This window comes from Lepisma saccharinum, chromosome 21 (assembly GCF_977018435.1).
Source record: "Lepisma saccharinum chromosome 21, izLepSacc3.1, whole genome shotgun sequence".
In the NCBI taxonomy this organism is placed as follows: Eukaryota; Metazoa; Arthropoda; class Insecta; order Zygentoma; family Lepismatidae; genus Lepisma; species Lepisma saccharinum.
The window spans coordinates 37,501,354-37,523,575 of NC_139249.1; the positions used below are offsets into that span (position 1 = coordinate 37,501,354).

A 22,222-nucleotide genomic window follows, 5' to 3' on the forward strand; every position below is an offset into this window, starting at 1 on the left:
TTTTTTTTGTTTTCTACTACTGCCAATTGCCATACATAACATATCCATTGAAAAAAAAAACGTTTTCTTTTAATTTTTGTTTGATTCTAGTTTTTTTAAGTACTTTACGTTTTTTACGCGTAATTTACTTGTCATGTAGAAAACATTACGCGTAATTGTGCAACCTGCCCCTCACCCTCGCCATATATGATTTCAGTTATGTCAGATGACCAGCTACATTTTTATAAACTTGCCGCATTAATGAAAATATTTCCACTATTTTCTGAAGCATCATAGCAATATTTTCCCGGTGGAAGCCTCTTTACATATCGAGGTCCGGCGATATGGTCTTTCAAGCGACCCCCCCCCTTAAACCCGGGCCTGACCTCATGATAGAAAATTATACATATGAGAGATCGATTTTACTTCGCAATTAATTTTTTCGAACAGGGAAAAGTTTGAAATTTTAATAGCTTATTAATTTACGCTGGGCTCTTGCGTTGCCCAATATTTAGCGCTCATTCCTTTTGCAACAGGAGTCCCGTGTTCGATCCTCGGTGGTAACGACAATTGGGGAGTTATTTGAAAAAAAGTTAGCGGGCTCCGGTGTCGAATGCAAGAAAACAGGCGCGATGGGATTTGATGCGCTGACCACACGTCACCCAATGAACAAGCTGCTCTAGCAGGATCTGGCTGTTGAGGGCTGTTGCGCCAATTTATTTACACTAGCTATTATCAGCAAAGGTTATGCGTACTCCTACAAGTACATTTAGAGACTGCAAGGGGTAAGTCTTGATTAGAAATATTATTACTGTTTTTATTAAAACGTATTGTAAAAATCACTTGTTACTTCAATAACCGCTCGTAAATGCTTCTCAGATAATTGTCACTGTTTATTTCCACTATGAAGTGGTTAACACAACGCTTTACGGCGCCAGGGTCTCCAGGTTCGAATCTCCGCCTGGGCAAGCGTGTTCTTTGTGAGTATCCTTTCATCAATTACATCATATCAAGCATCCTCATCTTCGCGATTAGCAAAATATAGCAGATAAGCGAAGTGAAATAAACTATCAATGAATTCTTTATTTTTAACTCTTTTATTTATTATGTAATTCTTTTTAGCATGCGACGTTTTGGTTGAAATTATAATACGATTTATAAAATATTGAAATGCTAAATGAAAACACTACAACTTTATTTTGTAACGAATCGATCAGAAAGTTTCAGGCATGGATTTTCAAAATACATGATGCACGTGTACTTTGCCTTCTTTTAAAAGTAGCGCGTTTTCAATTATGTTAATAATCATTAAAAGGATGCCTCAATACCATCTCGGAGAATGACAATTCATATCCCCCACCAAAAAAGTAAAAAAAAAAAATTTAAAAAAATGCTCTCTGAATCTCCCATATAAATGCTACGGGCCGTCAGCTTCAGCCGAACTCAGTGCCTCTGCGGTGACGTCACACGTTCGTGAAAGATCGGCAATCTTTGGATGGCTCTACCTATCCTCTATGTTCTTTGGGTGAAGGCACATAGTGTTTCGGATCCCACTTTAAACTGTAGGTCCAGTCCCAATTAGCCTTACTTTGCATAAAGTGGACTTAAAACACCAAATCAATCCAATCCAATCTAAGCACTGGAAGTACTGTACTATATTTATTTCTAAATATGCTCGTGCACAGCAATTTTATTCTTTCCAAACATGCAAAGGAAGGTTAAACAGGTCAAAAACATCCTCGCACTGATTTAGTCAACATTTTGCATTCATTTTGTAATAAAATAATCATATATGGTTTAGTAGATGACCTAGATACCCACAGCCGACATAATTTCTTCTAATTATAGTTAATTATGAGTTTGATGCATAATTTACATTTACACCCATGATTTTTTTTAAAAAAGGCGTTTTTCTTTCAATTTCGGTTATGTAATTTTCTTCACAATCTCAGGAATATCTAAGTCTATATGTTGACATATTTTGATAGATAATTCTTACAATTAAAAAATAAAAGTCAAATAAATATATAAATGTTAAATGTAATAAGACAGTTGTTATGGACATTAGAATTAACATGAATTAAGTTCAATATTTAGATCCACAGTAACTAGAAATATATAAATATTTAATTGTAACCTCGTTTATAATAATAATAATAACATAAAACAAAAACAACAGCTATGAAATTTTATTATCGTTAGACGACTGAAAACTGAAGCCCTTATACGTATTCTTTATTATACATGGAAATATGCGATACGTGTTAAGCTTAAAACCTTGTTTGTGCACAGGACTAGTTTTGTTGATTTATGAACGTCGGGAAAGTGGTAACGTATAGTTGACTCTGTTTCCGTTGCTAATTAAGTGAGATACAGATGCAGACCGTGCCCAAAGCAAAGAGAAAAACATTTGTAGCACAAATGCTTAATTGGTTTTTATGTCCATCTGCTCCATTAAGATTCAAGCCGAGCTGCCGAAACAAGGTTCTTGCCAGCGACAAACAAACGGTACATCGGTAGAAGAATGGTGAGAAATGGTCATTAGCAAACAATGAGATTAACTCCAGATTGTTTTAGTGAAATGGCTGTAGATTACAGGTTGGTTACCTGGGTGTTGATGCAGTTAGTATGTAATTTTATTACAGGGGTCTCTGCTTGCTATATCAATCAATGCCTTCTTATAACAAGGCCTGTGCAAAGACTAGTTGTTTGTATGCAACGTCATCACTAGTAGGTCACGGATCGCAACACGATATCAACACCATACGTACGTATCACAATATTCCTATTATTGCACTTTGCCCAAACACACACTAGGAACAATACGTTCGAACTATGCTATTTTCACACCTATTCAACACACATTTGCAACTGTGGTGCTGCTATCGTGCTGCTTAGCATGACCTGCCAATGATGACGTTGCATGCAATCAAGAGCCTTCGTACAGGTCCTGTCATAAGAAAGTATTGTATCTGTACATAGATACCCTGATGCAAATAATGCAATGTTCTCGATTATTATGTATCTGTCAAACATGCTTTTACATCCTCTAAAATAAAAGCATGGACTCATAAACTACTCCCTTTTCAAAATTGCTACCAGGGCCTCCCCGATGGCGTAGTGGTAACGTCGTCGCCTTGTAATCAAGGGTTCACGGGTTAGATACTCGGTGGATGCACATTGGTTCGGATCCCACCCGCCGCGTGGGGTTCAAAGCATTTGCGATATCTACCGCGGCTCGCAGCGATTCGCAAGTTTCTAACAATAGGTGGGTTTCATGTAACGTCATGTGCGTACAGCGGCCATGTTTGCAAGGAAATATTAACCAGGTAGCGTTCGTTATATCTGCATCAACTGAACGTTTTTCTTTAAAAAAAAAATACGATTATCTGTGTTAGGATCTCCCGCTGGCCCGCTTGAATTTCGTATGCTTACAAGAACTGGCCTCAATCATGGCTGCTCGCTCGAAGCCACAATGCAACAGCTTGTGCCGTAGGAGACACACACCTATAGGTAAAAATATCCTCTTTTTTAAAGTTTGTCATCTGGTAACTCTAGATAAAATACAGAACATATGAGTCTTCAAAAAAGTTAGGAATAATATATATATATATATATATATATATATATATATATATAAAGCCTGGCTTTAGGAGGATCACTGGCATCTACCCCCCCCCCCCAGCCCCTGTAATCCGCTCCCTGTCCATGCCATTCACTGACCTGCAAAGTTTTTATAATATGCACCTCGATCGCAAAAGAAAAGATCGCTCACTTGTAGAGCATGGCGGCGCCACTAGGCGAAACAAAAGAAGAGCCACGAACGTAACTGTTATTTTCTCTTTGCTCCGTAACGTGCCGATTCGGTTAATCGCTATATCTTGATCAACGTAACCCATGTTGCCCTTATCGTCCGCACCACATAATGAAAATAAAGGTTTTCTTTTCTGGTGCAGGGCTGTCAACATTTCCGTCATGTTCTGCACCAATTATCAATTTTGCGATTGCGTGTCACTCCAGTTTTGTCGAAATGCACGATAGCCTTATAACGTAACGGTGAATCTCCGCGCATGTCTCTTGAATTCACACCAGTTGATTTTTTTCGGATTCAAACGTAACTGCGTTTTTTCTTCTGCAGATATTAGCCCGTTTTTGTGTATCAGTCATTTATATACAAGGGAGAGTCAAATTAAAACCTTAAGGGTCCGACAAAAATTGTATGATAGATTGTATATAGTTCAAATTTAAACAAGGTAGAGTCAGATTATTTTCATAACAACTCCAGCTGGCAGTGCGAATCCAGTTAGTGAGTCTACCAACAGTCTAAAGCGTGAGCAAGATGGATAGCGATAGGTGCTGGGTTGAGATGACGTCATCGGCTCGCTTGTGGATTGGTTGCTTCAGAAGCTACGACTCGCTCCCAAGCTGCAAATGTAGAACTTCCAGAGATGTTACGAAAGTAATCTCACTCTACAAAGTATAATTTACAGAACAACCTCAAGGTTGCAACACTGATCATTTTGTCATTTTAAAGATGGCGCATCCTTCACACAGTTGCACCAGTGGTTTCTTGCCCTCTGGAAGCCTGGAAAGAATAGAAATTCTACGGCAAATTACAATTCAATATCTCTATGCATGCTTACCACATCATCAAGCTCAGGGATGGTGAGAAGAAATTAGACAATGGCCTCAGTTATCAAGGCAGATGGATGGAAACATCATCTCAAAGGTTCTTATTCATGAGGTATACGAACACTAACTCAGATGATAAATGATATGCAAATCAGCAATTGGTCTATGTTAAAATGCAGCAAACTTGTGCAACCACAAATGAAGATATATAGGTACTAGATAAAAACTAAAGACAAACTAATGTTTTCATTTGATTGACTCTCCTGATACTTAACATATGGCGCATTTTATTCTGGTTCTTTCACATTGTCAACACTGCTTCTGGCTCCTTCAGCGACAATCGTGTTACAACGAGTAAGGATGATGAACACTTGTCTCGACTCATGGATGACAGTCTGTACCGTCTTCTCGGGTTGAAAACGCCTGTCCAGTTCCAGTCCCGAGATGAAAATAAGAGTATCGTTCCTTTCTCGAGTTCAAAAAGGCCAATTACTAGAAAATGCCATTGTCGTTCTCGTCTGGGTTTGAAAATACCTGTCTTGAGTGCAAAGTGCAAGTTCCGTTTCACTTTCAGGTTGTGTAAATATCGCTCCCGTCTCAAGTTCTTTGGTTTGAGTTGGTGTTTTAAGTCCACTTTATGCACAGTAAGGCTAATCGGGACTGGACCTACAGTTTAAAGTGGGATCCGAACCACTGTGCCATGTGCCTCCACCGGGTATCGAACCCGGGATCCCGTCTCAAGTTGTAAATGTCTACTCCGTTACGGCCTCCCCGATGGCGCAGTGGTAGCGTCGTCGCCTTGTAATCAAGGGGTCCCGGGTTCGATTCCCGGTGGAGGCACATAGTTGTTGGGATCCCACTTTAAACTGTAGGTCCAGTCCCGATTAGCCTTACTGTGCATAAAGTGGACTTAAAACAACAAAGCAATCCAATCAATCTACTCCGTTACGGAGTGGTTTGAACAGCGCCCTATGACGCCAGGGGTACCGGATTCAAATCTCGGCCTGGGCATGGGTGTGAGTATCCCTTCATCAATTTCGTCATATCATTACTCATCCTCATCTGCGCGAGTAGCCAAAAGTAGCAGAAAAGCGAAGTAAACAATCAAGTTGTAAATGCCAGTCCCACTCCCTTCTCGAGCTCAAAATGCCAGCCTAGTTTTCCTCTCGAGTTGAGAAAGGCAAGATTCGTCTCTAGTTGAAAAAGTACCAGTTGCAAGTCTCTTTCCTATCTTCATTCTCGTTGCAGTTTTTCGTTGAAAATACTGGTCTCGTTCACGCCTCGGTTTCAAAATGCCAGTTTACTTCCCGCCTTTAGTTTAAAAAGTTCATGGTCGTTCCCGCCTCGAGTTGAAAGTGCCAGTCCCGGTCTGGTATCGATTTGAAAATGCCGGTCTGGTATCGATTTGAAAATGCCAGTCTTATTCCTTTCTCAAGTTCAAAACGGCCAGACTCGAGATGAATATACCGGTCTTCTTTTCAGCCTCGCATTGTATCTTGAGATAATAGATACAAACATATAAAAAGACCTACGTATTAAAACAAATTAAAACGTGAGTTTTTGCAATTTAAATAATGCATCTAACTTATTCCGCCACTCCCACCTTGGCTAGGCTTACCATTCGTCGGGATTAGACCGGACAGTCCTGGTTTTTTAGTGCTGTCCGGGATTGCAAAATGTCCGGGGTTTTCAGAATCTGAACATCAAAATAGCTACCGGAATTTATGACCGGTAAGGATCGATTATACATTCTCTTTCTTCGAGATATCGACTTCCGAGCGGTTCGATTTCCGTACTTTTGTGAGAGTCTTGGTGGTCTTGCAAGCGTGTGAAGTAACTCGTCTACACGTTTTTGATAAATATACCTATTTACAAGGGCTTTGCATTTGACAATGGGCAAAAGAAAGTATATATTTAACGTTAACCTGCAGCAGGAATACAAATTCTTGAAACTGTGTAACGACAGTGACAGTGAACGTGTGCAATGTACACTCTGTAATTGAGTATTTTCTCTTGCACCTAAAGGAAGAGGTGATATTGAAGACCACGTGAAAACAGTTAAACATATTAATGCTACTGCTTCAGAAAACATAAGATGTTATTAAAACAAACAAGCCATTTCTGAAAAAAAAAAAAAAAAAAGTCATGTCTAGTGAAAAGCACAACTGAGTGAACTAACCGATAATCCTACCTAGAACAGAGAGGTTTCCTAAACATCAGAAAATGTATTAATCAATTAAACATTTGAAAATGAATTGATTGATTTTAGGAAATAATGTTAATATTTTTTTATTGTACAATTTATAGTTTAATGTTCCAATAAAATGTCAATGCTTCTTAAGTAATTTCAATTTATTTTTGTAAAAAAAACTGAAATTCAGCAGAAACGAGTTGATCGCGAATATGTCCTGGGTTGGACACAAAAAAATATGGTAAGCCTAAGCTTGGCATGTGTGAATAAATCGCAGTACAGTAATATCAGCGAAGAAAAATACATTCACATACTTCACATTATAATTTACCGAAGTAATTTTCGAACAATAATATTACAAACGTCTGTCACGTTGTCGTCTCAATTATTAAGTAAGAGATAAAGGGGAATTCCACCTCATGCCCCTCCCCTCCATTCGGATTGGAAACATATTTCGCCACTGGGACGCTATTTTCTGATGGGGTAGTTACTATTAGAAACAATACTGGTGAACGCGACATAAAATGGGATTTACCTCTTTTTCGCCAGTTTTCCACTAAATTAAGGCGAAGAGGGACAATTACGCACCAGGCATGCATTTATTCCAATATCGTCGGAATGAGCAATGCTACTAAAAGATCTCCGGCAGAAATGAAGAGTATGAATTTCTCCCCATGTGGCAAGTGGAAGCAGTTTCCTAAGTTGATTATTAAGCCTTATACGATTTTTGAAAAATATGATGAATTAGTATTTACAGAATCCCATGTATTCTTTATGGGACATCAACTTCAACTTCAAGTTACGGCTCATCAAATGGGAGTTTCGACTTTTCCTACTGCTACGACATAGTTCTACGTGTCCTTTTTCCGTCCATGTACTTTTCTACGTCATCGGATGTTTGATATTCCCGAGAGAACGAATAAAATAATGGTCCCATAAGCCTAGTGCATTTCTCCTTGCCTCCTACGGCCATCCTGGCAGTGTTGCCAAACCTGATGTGCATAATAGAGCTAAATTTCACCATTAATATAGCTAAAGAGGACTTTCAAGGAGCTAGATTAACGAAGGTTGCATAAAGTGCCTACTAGGGTAAATTTAGTTGTCAGAGGGGTAGGGGTGCTGCTATTACCGTTAGCTTTAAAGTGATGGCAATTTATTCTTTCTTAGTTTTCACCGCCTAGATTTGGCGGCATCACCCATCTCAATAATCCAATGATGTTAATATAAAATCGAAAATAAAGGGTTCCCGGATAACAAAATTGTCATCTTCATTTTAGCCACAGCGCTGTATATAAAAATACATGGGGAGGAAACAAAAGGTGGGTGACGCAGCCTATAGCTATACGAATATCACGTCACGTGCAAAATGTACACTCATGGCAAAAGTTGGTATTTTTGGGCCGGAGCCAGTGGTGGCATCATGGTGGGGCAGAGGGCGGGTGCCACAGTTCACAATCAAACGAGTGCACGAAAGAGCCAGATTTGGCTCCAAAAGAGCGAAGTTGGCAACAGTGATCAGCAGCTGCCCCAGCGAGAAAGACCAAGGGGAAATTGTCCCTCCTCGCCTTAAACATTGCATGCTGTGGACAAATGCTGAGTCAGTAGCAGATAAGGCCCCTCAATATAGTTGTCTCAGATTTTGCCACCGATAGCGAACATCAGCAAATCCTGTAACGACCGCGATCAAATTTTCACAGTTCCCCATTTTCCGCACGAACTCTACTTTTAAACCGGAAGGAAAACAAATAAATTTTCCTCTTATCTAGAAAGATTGCAGCGGTTGTTTTTGCCACGGAAAGCGAAAGCGAATTGCAATGTTCCTGTTCTTCGTCTAAATTCAGATTGATGGATCGGTGGGTTTCTTTGTCTGAAGATCGTTTTCAGCAACCATGAAACTTTATCACTACCAGTAATTTTGATGGAGTAATTTTTGCCGCTCTTCATTTTATGCCTTTTGCACAAGCACGTCCAGCCATATTGCAGGCTTCGCTGGATGTAACTTCCAGACAAGGATGGGGCAGGGTGGGCCATGGTCCACTCTATCAAAATATAGTAGACTATTTTCATGATAGAAATAAAAAATGTAGCTATGGATAATGGCGAATATGATGGCAGCCATGGGCGTAACTTTGCACCTAATCTGGGGGGGGGGGCAAAAATCTATCTATTTTGGGGCTTAACTTTGGGCGGAAGGGAACTTGGAACTTAACTTTGGGGGGCAGAATGTAACTTGGGACTTAACGTTTTGGGGGGGCACAATCAAACTTGGGAGTTAACTTTAGGTGGGCAGAATCAAAGTAGAGACTTCACTTTGAGGTGGGGGGAGAATCAAAGTTGGGACTTTACTTTGAGGGTCAGAATAAACTTGGGACTTAGCTTTGGGGTCATAATCAAACTTGGCACTTAACTTGGAAGGGGGAGGCAGAATTAATAAGTTTTCCATCCCAAAAAAATAGCGTCCAGAACTATTTTTCTGAATAGCTTACATTTTCACAATCATAAAAAAATACACTTCAATACTTTGCTACTCAGGTCCCAAGAGGTTAACAAAAATATAATTAACTTAAATTTAGTAGCCTGAAAAGTTTGGGCGGGCAAGTGCCCCCCCCTTGTCCCCGCCAACTTACGCCTATGATGGCAGCCTTCCTTGTTTGTATCGCGTAACAGCAATATGAATATGAAAATACAGGATCCCACCCACACCAGAGTGTCTGGCGCCGAAACTGATCCCAAACTTCATACTTGAAGCAATCGTTCTCGTGCCTGACCTGAGACGTTGGGATCTCAGCTTCGAGCCGACCTCCGTCATATCCGCTTACCAGGGCTACCCATATCCAGCCCGCCATTGCTTTTCATATAGAAACCTGTATTAGTACGCTATGCATTGCCGTCAAGTTAAGTACATAGCATAGTGTAATTTGACACGCAACAAATGACTCAAATACTTTCTGGGGTTTTAAAGTCCACTGTTATCCTCAGATAGGCTAATTGGGACTAGACCTACAGTTTAAAGTGAGATCCAAATCACTTTGAGTTTGAGCCCCCACCGGGTATCGAACCCGAGACCCCTTAATTACAAGGCGACGACGTTACCAAAGTACTTTCTGACATTGCACAAAAAAAAAGTTTGGGCACACTCGTGATAAACCAACGTCAAGAATACTTCAACGAAGTAAATCTAACAGGACATCACGATAAAATTAAACTAAGCTATGCCAAGCCGTTTGGCCACACAGCTCGCGCCGTTTACACAGAGCGGAAGAGAATGATGTCCGATCGAATCTCGCCAAGTGATGGAAAATTCCCCAGAGTTCTCTTCCCTTTTAGAATAATAATTCGTGATTGCATCGCACGCCTTACCAATCACCGCGAGCAGCGATCGCTTCAAGACGAACCGGCGATAGTAACTCAATTTCACCTCCTTTTCTGGCCAAAGCCTCGTGCAAAAGCGAAGCCAAACGTGACACATTTCCCCTCCCCATCAGAAGTCAACGCCTCGTCACAGCGTGCTCCCCTCCAATGTTTCTTTCTTCTCTTTCTTTTTTAACATCGTCCATTCAGGATGGTAGTTGAAAAAGCAGTTGCGCATTTAGGGCAAAGGAATAGGTCTTGCTTTCTGTAATCGCTTAATACTGGCAAGTTTTAAGGTACAGAATGCTCTCGAAATTAAATATACGAGGGCTGGGGCATAAGTCATGGAAAATATATTTTTTTCTCAAAGATAAACTGTTGTGTCAACCGCCATGACACAGCGTTCGCCCGTTCGTGTATTAAAATATCCGCTCTTCGCGAGAGAAATGCCAGAGAATGACACAGGGAGATGGTGGTACCGTGGGGAATAGCAGTGGCGTAGCATGGACATTTCGGGTGGGAACGCCAAGTCCGAAGGAAGGGTCGCCACTTCTTGCTTAATACTTGTAATTTACTTATGGTATTAGTCGCCACAGGTATTGTTTATTTGCCTGAAGTCAGCTGGGTTTTCAATAAAAAAATCATCCATGCATGTTTTAGCTAGAAAATTAGATGCCTCACTATGGCACAAATGTTTTGAAGTCTGGTGTTTTATACGTATGACGCAAGTCATTAAAAACCTACCTGAATCACAAGCGCCTATGCACAACAGTAGACGTCATTGTTGTGGATGATTCAACTACTGATTGATTTGGTTTATTTTACTTCGCTTTTCTAACACGTTTGGTTAATTGCGAATATAAATATGAGGATGATATTGATGATGGGACACTGACAAAGAACACCCGTGCTGACGCCGGGATTCGAACCAGGGACCTCTGTCGTCTTGGCGCACTGTGCAAAGCACTCTGACACGGAGGTGGGTGGATGATCCAAATATCGTACACTCTACTGACGTAACAGTGCCGATTAGTAATTCAGACCACTGTTTATTACATCTTGGGAATGCTGATAAACATTTAAAAATAATTTTGTCCAGAGACAATTCGATGTTAAGAGTTTTCAAATGAATGGTAAACATTTCCATTGACACAATATTAAGCAGTTAGATAATAACGAAAAAATAATAACAATAAAGAAATAATAGTTTTGTGGGTTAAGTGGTAGAGCAGCCACAGGCTGAACTTCTACCACGAGGACTTCACCAACTTATTTGACAAAAACTGTGTTGATCTTTTAGTTTCTAATGCACATCGCTGTTCGTGCGATAAATTATACAATGCAGTGGTCATTAAGAAGCGATATATTTGAGTTTGGTAAAGTTACGTCAGTCAATATTGCGTATTGTAGCATCACATAGCACGAGTTGCATGAGCGCGAAGAACTAGGAATTCTACCGCTGTTGTTGTCGTCTGCTTCAGAAGGCAGGAAGGGTCACATGAACCAATCACGGTAGACCTCTGCTGCTCCGTACGCTGGCGTATGAGAGAGCATTTACGCGCGTGCTGTAGACATCGAAGCTTTCCCTCCAGAAAGACAGCAAGGAATATAAGCCCCGCGACAGGTTAAGTTTGCAGCAGGTTTTATTTATTAATCCGCGTGAGAACGATGCTCTGCACCTCCCGTGCCAGTCTTGCCTCAACCACGGAGCTGTTCATATCGCAGACAGTGAGAAAATCGTCAGTATTGCAGCGGAACTATATTCTGCGTGAAAGTTTGGGTCTATATATGCAAAAAGTTTCTGCAAACTTAACCTGTCGCGGGGCTTAGTCTTTTACGCGGAACCTGCTCGGCGTCCGGCTAGGAAAGGCATTGAAAAAAGATGCTAGAACGAGTGTTGAGAGTGGAGCGTTGCAAGCGGATCGCGAAAAATAGCTATTATAATGCCATAAAGGTCAAACATATATGGAATTAGTCAAGTTTTACTTTATATTCACAGCATTTACGCATTTTTGAAATTTTACATCTGGGAACGCCGGGGGTACTATAACGCTACGCCACTGGGGAATAGTATCCTTAAGTAGTATGCGCCTCTTTTGTAACGATAATGTATGCTTTCTGACTTGTAAGTAACACATGTGGCACGATGTTATCTTTAAGGATGTTATGCTCTCTTCCCTATCCTACACTTTGTACACGTGATCTGCATTGTTCATACATTCCACAGTCCCCTTTATTTGCATATTTTCGATTTTCGTTCCGGTGTCACATTCCCATGACTCATGCCCCAACTCTCGTATATATAATCAGCCACCTCGATAACGAACGGGCTGGAGTCACGATATCGCAATTGCCGACGTTCCCAGGTTCGAGCCCTCCCGTGGGCTCTGCGATTGTTCCTTAATCAATTTAATCTAATCATTAGGGCTTGGATAGTTATAACAAAAACAAAGATCTAAAAATATGTACTGAAACCATTCAAGTAGTAACAAATATGAAACATGAAAAATACCACATTACTAGCATTTCCGTCCTATTTTCTTGAAACAAGTTGATCAAGTCAAGTCAAACTAACAGAAGTGCATCTCAAATATGATGTTTAACATTATATTTTACATGATCCTATTACTTTTCCAACACACAATAAAAATGTGTGTGAAGTTTTCAAATATGAAACTTTTCCTATGTCGTGTAACAAGGGTTTCTATTGATAAATAATTATTTATATTTTATAATATTATAATAATATTTTCACGTCGCACGAAGTAACTGATATAGATTTAAACTTGCACAAATCTTCTGGTGTGTAGTCAATTTGAAATGGATTGAAAATGTCAGGAAATATGTAAACTTATGTACAGTGGGATACATAACCCTATGTACTAACAAGCAAATTATCCATCACTGTTTATTCTTGTTTTACCCAGTGAATGCTTCAAGAAATGACAAACAGAAACAACCTGCTGACAGATCACCTCTGCACCAGCATACGTTAAAATTTATTCCTTAAAAACACGTATGGTGCAAGACAAACATTAATGAAAATAGTCTTGGGCAATTTGCCGCGATATCATTGTGCAACCAACTGTACACTCCGGTCCTTATTGGAACGCTACTTTACATTTGAAAGATCAGTTTCCGTATATGTCAAGTCCACGTCGAGCCAAGCAAATCCTCCCCTCAAACTTTTCGCACAAATAGCGTTCGTTTTAGGGAACTGACAGTACTTGCCAAGTCCACGTGGGGTAAATGAGATGTTGACATTTCAATTTATTTAGAGATCTCTTAACGTGAAGTTGCGGTTGCGTTATCTTTGCTAGTTGTGTTATTCTGTTGTGCTATTTTTTATAGACCTTGGAAGTATGACGTTGCAGTGAATGAATGGATGTCTAAACACTGCAGGCAAAAGTGACAACCGCTTTACAGAAAAAAAACAGGCGCTGGCTCGAAACCAGATACGCGTCTGGTCGGCTTCCTCTCGAGCTGTGTCAAAGATACCGAACTGGCGTTCGAACGAGGACTAGAACTATAATATGAAGTAAAATTTGTAAATGTGTGTTGTTTAAAATGCCACGTTTTAGACACTATTTGGAATGAAACGCGACCATTTCACTGATATGATTTCAAAATATTGACGGAAAAAACGTGTAATTACTTAATTATCCGGGTCCTGCTAATCACCATTCATACATATCGTCGCGATTAGCTTAAACAGGCAGCAAAACTAAGTAAAATAAATAACACACGCCGAAATTAGTTACATGTAAATGTGTGCATAGTATGTATCGACACTAATGTAAAAAATGTACTTTTGTGGTTGCTTTGATGTTTGAATATTATTCTTACTGTAATCGCAAAACAGAAATTAATTTGTTTATTTCTTAACAGAGATTTTTTTAAAGTAATTAATTCATGAAGTTATCATTCGTTTATTTTATTTTATTTTCAGTTCTGTACAAAGTTCGATGTTCAGAGGACTGGATGACGGTGGATTTGCTCAAGACTGATGACGTCACAGCTGTTTACCTTGAACAACTCAAACATTATCCAGGTAAGTCACAGATTACCTTTCTGTTTCGTGTTTCTGTAGAAGCAGCTCTCTGCAAGTTGGCCAGCATTGTTTTTGTTTATTTTGTTTTCTACAAAGATCTTTCTTGATAAACACTTTATCAGACAGCACTGATGGTCCTCAACCCTGGATAAACGAACAATTAAATATCCTAGCGTAAAATCACAGATTAGTGTAATTATTATTTGCGAACTTGCAGGGACGATAATTATAGGAATACAAGTGTGGAATTTCAAGTCTTATATAGAACTGATAGCCGTTCTGTTCTGGTCAAGTCAGCTCTTAACGAATTGCAAACATCACGAACATTTCATTTTTATATGGGTGCATTCTCCTTACCGGTTTCATAATGTTTGGCATATCCAATAAATAAAAAGACAAGTGGCGTGAAACCTTTTGAAAAACACAAAACGTAACTGTTGCGAGAAGATGAATATGGTTAAGAAGTGGCGTGGTGAGACATGGCTACAAGAAGTTGCGGGTGTATGTTTTGTGTTCGAAACAAAAATAAATATTCATAACTTATGACACTAACAATCAAAAACTTCCATGTTCAAAACTTTCTCTAACGTAACGCTTTTGTATATTAATGTTTTTTTAATCTTCAAACAACTTCTTACATAATATACAACTTCACGATTTTCTTTAAATTTAATAATCTTAAGTGAGTTTTCATGGATTTGGTCGTGCAGTTGTCATACCTTGGAACATAACCTTAGTTTCTGTTGAGTTATAGGGAACATGATTTACAATACACGAATGTTACGTAATATAAATGATACATTTTTCAGAATTATTGAAAGGGTGTCCCTACCCCGTTAACGACGCCCGGTCATGCAAAGATGAGCAAACTGTCCTATGGCTAAATTTTTGTCTATGTATACCAAGATACGTGCGCACAGAACAGCTTATTAGGGTACTTCTCCTATATATATATATATATACACACACACATACACGCGAGTTGAATAGTGCTGTAAAAGACAGACCAAACCTAAAGAAGTTTCGACTAAGAGGTAATCGAAGGCATGTAGAATTCCTTATGATCGTCGGCATAGAATACGCGCCATTGTTCCAAAGTAACGGTTGCATTGTTGAATTAAACAGCTGCATTCTCTGGAGATAATAACATGTTTCGTGCAAGGTGACAATAGGATAGGCCAGAAATCTCCAAATAAAGTGTGGAAGAAAGAAAGTTGGATGTGTTAACTGTTGTTGGTTTTCTTTGAATTGAGGTGAACACCTCTTCTGCGCGTGCTAAGGAATAGAAGGTATATCCATTCATTGTTCGTATTTATCACGTAAGCAATTGGAGTGAACATAAGGTGGTTAGATATTTAAAACGACAAAACGGGACATTTTTCATATTTCCTGGAGAAAACAGGACAAAACGGTACGGCAAAATATAAACATTTTAATATAAAAAGTGTTTCGTCATAAATACTTAGGACTTGAAAACTAAACAAATAAATAGGTAAGGTAAGGAAGATATGTGATTAAAGTTTACTTTTTTAGTCAACATAACTTCGAAAGTTTGTTGCTTGTTACCTTCTTGTCGCTTGTCCACAAACCCAGTAGCGTACGCAAGGGGGGGGGTATTTCTAAAACTGTATCCAAATTCACATTACCATTGTTTTCATGTCCGTACCCAGGGGAGGAGCCATGGGGACCATGCCCCCCCCCCCCGAACCCTGATATATTAATGAACCTATAAAAAACTACAAAAATAACCGTCGATTTTCCAAATTTGTAAAAATTTCAATTTTGTTCTTACATAAATGAATATGTTTCTTGTGTAGAAGTCTCCGGTCTAAAATATTGGGTAGTTTTAGTTTTATAATCATTTATGCAAGGCTACCAGACGTCCGATTCACCGATTTATTCAGGATCGTGGGTTGTTTTTGATCCTTGTCCCGACTTTTTCCTTCGAACTGCAGTCGTGATGCAAAAATGTATCTTTATTAATATTTCTTGTAAACTAACATTTAGACATGTTTTTATGTTAACAATAATTGCTAATACGCAACATTTATTTTATAAATATATTATTTTCTAAACATAGAATTATCATGGGTTTTCAATGGCACTCTCATAAGAAAATGAAAGAAATTTGAAAACATTGTTAATTTGCAGAACACGAAACTATTTGAACTATTTTGTAATCTCTCTCTCTCTCTCTCTCTCTCATATATATATATATATATATATAATGCATAATTTCGTTTCTGGCCCCTCCCTCAAAAAAATTTTCGGTACGGGCCTGATTGTTTCATTATACTTTAATTAAATAATAATACTCATAATTAATTAATAATATTTATAATTAAGTAATTAGTTCATTTACTACTAATAATACTACTAATACCACTACTACTATTAAGTAGTAGGACATAAATATAGTATTTATGAAAGCAATAGACCGAAATTAGTTTCTAGTGATTTGATTTTTAACAAATTCTAGGAGCATTTATTTGTTTCTTTGTTACGAAATAATTGCCTAGTCAACGAGGTGAAACATTTTAAGTGTGAAAAAAATCCATAAAAACAAGAAAATATATTAAAATAAATTGAAATAATTAAAGTATCGAACTCATCCCAGGAGCTGCGGTAGTCTGGTCGGTAAGGCGTCTGACAACCACACAGAAGATCCGTGATCGATTCCTGGAATTGGTTGTAATTTTTCGGGCTTTGTCCCCGCATAAATGTCCCCGATAATTCACATCTAGATTGTCTCGCTGTTCTTACCAACAAAACATTTTACAATAGCTAAGATTGTTGTAAATTGAATTCAGAAATTCAAACGTGCCGCGGTAAACAATGGGAAGGCGGACGGTTATAGTGTATTCTTGTCGGCCTAGCCTTTGTCTATATATTAGTCGCTTACAACGAACCAAGAACTTTCTTTAGTTAATGCTCATTGTTCACACAAAAAATACAAAAATACATGTTCATTAAACATTGTTGCAGTTGAGATACAAAACATTTTTTTTTCTTTTAAATCATCGTTGCCGTCATATTTTATTTTCAAGATTTCTGTTTATTTTCAAGGCATTCACTCTCAAAGACGCGTGTGTTTGGAACGCTGTGCTTTTCTCTGTGCTGTATGGGAATAATAATTCAAATTATTATTATTAGTAGTAGTGGTAGTAATGTCGCAGATCTTTGACTGTGATAAATTGGCCATTTTTAATTTTTTCTACAGCATTTTTCATAATATTTTAAAAGCTCAAGGGGGGAGTGTTAAACACCGTATCGCCCCCTTGCGTACGCCACTGCTTCTGTCTTTCGGACAATGCACCATGAAACTCATTCGGTGTTCATGGAGTATGCGCCGTCGTCAACTTCTCTCTCGGCCTGGCTAGATTTCTTGGCCATGAAACGTGGGCAGGCCCGTAGCGAGTGGTAGAAAGCCCAACACATATATTTCTGCCGTGCGATGCGCGACACAACTCAAGAAGCAATGTTGCTAATGGAGCAGATAGAAAAAAATCGCTGCAGTGCGCCGATGCACAGCTGTTACGTACAACAAGAAAATTAGAGAATTTAGGTCTATCTAACGTTGAGTTTTAAACGTCATGCATTATACCAGGACTAGGATTAATATGTACTAACAAGTGGCTTTGTATGTAGCTACATACATGGACTAAAAATTTGCAAAATATGGACTAACACACACGTAAAATTACCAAAAATGCTGCAAAGAAAACTTCTTCATAGTTATTCCTTATTTGAGTGATTTCAAACAAAATATGTAAGCTAGGAAGGCTGAAGTCTAGGCCGCCATTCAAAGCTTTCTTTTTTATCAAAGAAAACAAAGTCAGAATATGCGACGCAGAAATTTGCACTTGGCAGACGTAAAGGGAGAAGAAAAAGGTGTTACTCGACCCTTGATCCTAGTTGACGATTTTGCTTCTTTGAAAGCAAGGAAAGTTCAATTCTAATTATTTTATTTCTGAGATAATCAGGGTTTTATAAATATTTTGTAAATTTTACATAGATTAATGTGTAGTACATAGTTTATAATGATATATACAGCATTTTTCATAATATTTTAAAAGCTTGGGGGGTATTAAACCCCGTAACCCCCCTTGCGTACGCCACTGCACAAACCATTCATATACGAAAACACTTGTTCAGTGGGGACATTAGTTCCAGGTAAACAGAGAAGAAATCAGCAGAAAGAAGCAGTAATTCTATACCGATGTCATTGTCACAAAAAAAAATTGACATTTTGGTGTCCCGTTTTGTTTTAAAAAATCGGGACAGATTCAAAAAAGGAGACTGTCCCGGCTAATACCTGGTCACCTTAGGTCGTAGGAATTTTTGAAGGGGTATTACACCATTGATAAAACTTGATTAGTAGAAATAATAAGTACAATAATTATTCTTAGCACGGTTATAATTGTTATTTTACGATTATTATTATCTAATAAAAATTTAAAAAATATTCCAAATTTATTATTATTATTACAATATAAAATAGGGAGACTTTACTACTCGATTCGCCAGATTCCAGCACAACTGTTTCCAATTATTGTTTTTTTTTACATTTCGTACAGTAAGTGCACTGAAATTCACAGTTGTTAATTTTTGCAAACACGATGTTCTATAAAGGTTAGTGGGACAATTTTATTCATAAAGTTTATGTTGTTTGACCTCTCACATATAATTATATTTTTTTGGAATTTGGGAACTGTGGAACCATTTATTTTTTGGAGTAATGGTACAAGATACAACTTGGATCTTCCTGTATTGTTTTTTCGATCTAATACAGTTTTCTTTACATTTGGTTATTCTGTTCGAATACTAATTTAATGAATTTTATTTATGTTATAAACAAGCTTTCTGCTTGAATTTTTACGTATGCTGATGTAGAGGTTGTCAGCAACTTGTTTGGCGTTTTGATATTTTAAGCTCTCGTTACGTAAAACAAAGCGATGGACAATTTGCTTGGCAATGCTTATGCATCCCACTCTACACGTACAGTTGGATCCATGAGTATTACTGTGCAAATTGTCCATCACCATGTTCGTGCACTTTATTTGACCCAATAAGAGCTTCAAGGATTAAAAAGAAAACTCAAAACAAGCTGTTGACAACTTCTGCACCAGTATACATAGAAATCCATCGCTTAAAACACACAGGATGTCAGAGAAAAATTCGTCAAAATAGTCATGGACAATTTGCACGGTAATACCTCACGCGTACACCTAATACAAATTTCTTCCGTCATTTACTAACTTAAAATAAATAAAAGGAACACGCTTAACTTACAAAACTCACTGTTTATGCTTTGCTACTTCACCTACACATTTTTAGTAATTTTTACATTCTACAACGTTCGTACAATAATGAGAATAAAATGATCGCAAAGGGTGGGCAAAAATTGTGTTTTGTCCTCGATCGTTGCTTCAGTGAGTATGTCCACCACCATCGATCTGTGTAAATTTCCACGAATAAGGGCAGACAATCAAGAGTCCCCTAAAAGCGGGCGTAACGTCATTTTTTGAACAGAAGCTTCAATATATTCCACCTGAGCTTTTATTGCCACGTAATGAAGATGGAGTGCGTCCGGCGGAGCAGATGAGAAAAAAAGCTTCACAATGAGAACTGCTCACGTTAAAACCCCGACGACTGAATTAGTGCTCACTTCACTAAAGAACCGGAAAGAGTTACGGGCGGGAGTCACCGCAATAACTTGGGACACAATTTTGAAGTTCCGAATACACTGTTCATTTGTGCGGAGGGGGAAAGGAGCAAAGGGGAATTTATAAAATGTGGGCCTCTAGATTATTCATTGTTTTGGGCCCTGCCGACATCACCATTATTATTATTATTATGACTATTTATATTATTATTATTCGATTGATTGATTTGGTGTTTATGTCCACTTTATGCACAGTAAGGTTAATCGGGACTGGACCTACAGTTTAAATTGAGATCCGAACCACTATGTGCCTCCACCGGTTATCGAACCCGGGACCCCTTGATTACAAGGCAACGACGCTACCACTGCGCCATCGGGAGGGCCTATTATTATTCGAGTACTGACGTCACCTCACGCGGCTTCCCGTCCAGTCTGCCATACAGACTTGCACTCCAGTTAAAATACAGTCTTGAAAATAGGGTTATATGTCTAGGGAGCTGAAGTTGATGAAATGTCATCTTTTTTCCGACATCTCGGACACGATGTCCATTAGATACACACAATATTACACTTCGTCTAGAACCCAAAAAAGGTAATTTTAAATTGCATTCTTGCAAATTTTCAGGTTTTAGGTCATTTTCGCCGATTTTCCGAATTTTTCAGTCATTTTTCGCAATATTCGGTGTATTGTTTCGTCATATTTTGTCACTTCTTTCATTTTGGTAATATTCTCGATTCAGTGTATACGAGACTTTTTCATTAAATTGTTTTTAAATTATTCGGTTGTTTCCATTGGAAATCCTAGTTGCATATTTAATTGAATGTTCATGTGGTATCATTTGGTGCCTTTTTTTATGTTTAACCTGAAACTCACAAATTTAATGGTCATTTTTTGCATTTTTACGTCATTTCCCCCATTTTTAGGACATTCTTTAGGTCATATACCTATATTTTTTAGGTCATCAACTTCCGCTTCATAGTTATGACGTAAGAAGTTATTAAAACGTTAGAAATGCATTTATTCTACCTTCTTTCATGAAATAAGCAAGTAAAAGGACTTGACATTGTTTTATTTTGTTATTATTACAATATTAAGGAACTTTAATAGCCGATGGTCTTTGTCACTTCTGCCCTTTCAGCTTCTCATTTTGTGCGCCCCCCTTGGACTTGTTGCTTCCAGGCTATAGCATAGGGTAGCCTAGCTGAAGTGTAAATATTAAATTTAACACGTTGAAGCTAAGTTTAGGGTCCGTAATCGTGAGACGAACTATTCAAGCTTGAAAGGTAAAATTTAGCGAATAGCAAGACATATCCAATACACAAGGCTAAATCACTAGCGTTTGGTAGTGGTGTAGCCATGGAGGTACGCAGGATTTTTCTCCAGGAAGGGAAGGGATATACGATAGATCGGAAAAAAAATTCAAAGCCTGTAAATTCCAGTAGGTATTTATTAGACGAATACAAACGGACTCACGTGATATGATACTTCATACACTACTTCTCAACATAGTCTCCTCCCCGGTTTAGACATATGATGCCTGTCTCACAGTGGCGTGCCCAGGATTTTCGAAAGGGAGGGGTTATGTATACTTTTACTTGGTAGTCAGCCCTCATTTTGTCAAATTTTCCTACCTTTGACGTTCCTTTTTTAGGAATTATGGGCCAAATGGGGGGTTATAACCCCACCAACACCCTCTTGGGCACGCCACTGCAGTGTCTCATAGAACTCAGGCTCCTGTTGTTGGAGCCAAGTCCTTACTTCGTGCTGCACATCATCCGAGTGAAACCGGCGTCCTCCGAGATGCTTCTTCAAAGGAGCAAAGAGATGGTAAGCGCTCGGAGCAAGGTCCGGGATGTATGATGGATGTTGGAGCACATGACACACAAAACCCGCCACCACGTCACGTGTGTTGTGAACCGTGTGTGGATTCGCGTTGTCATGAAGCAGAACGGCGTGTTGCGCTGTAGGCATTAATGATGATTCTTTGAAGAAGCATCTCTGAGGAAGGGGGTTTAACTCGGATGATGTTGTGCAGCACCAAGTAAAGGCTTGGCTCCGACAACAGGACCACAAGTTCTATGAGACAAGCATCATGAACCTCCTGAAGTGCTGGGATAAATTCCTGAACCGGGGAGGAGACTATGTTGAGAAGTAGTGTATGAAGTATCCTTTCATGTGAGTTCGTTTGTATTCGTCTAATATGTATACCTACTGGAATTTACAGGCTTTGTATTATTTTTTCCGATCATCCCTCGTATTATATAATACAGTATATTAGGAATAGAACGGATTTGGTAAAAAAGCGTTAAAACATATGTGTGGTTGATTATTATCAGTGTACACATTAATGTG

At 38.6% G+C, this 22,222-nt stretch overlaps 1 protein-coding gene across 1 annotated transcript in view; it reads left to right on the forward strand.

The window, feature by feature from the left end:
* The window catches only part of qsm (Zona pelucida superfamily protein qsm), a 151,493-nt gene that overhangs the window by 109,035 nt on the left and 20,236 nt on the right, over positions 1–22,222 (forward strand). Inside the window, exon 2 of the mRNA XM_083142434.1 lies at positions 14,103–14,204. Coding sequence (XP_082998560.1) covers positions 14,103–14,204 — 102 coding nt within the window. The remainder of the gene's footprint in view (positions 1–14,102; positions 14,205–22,222) is intronic.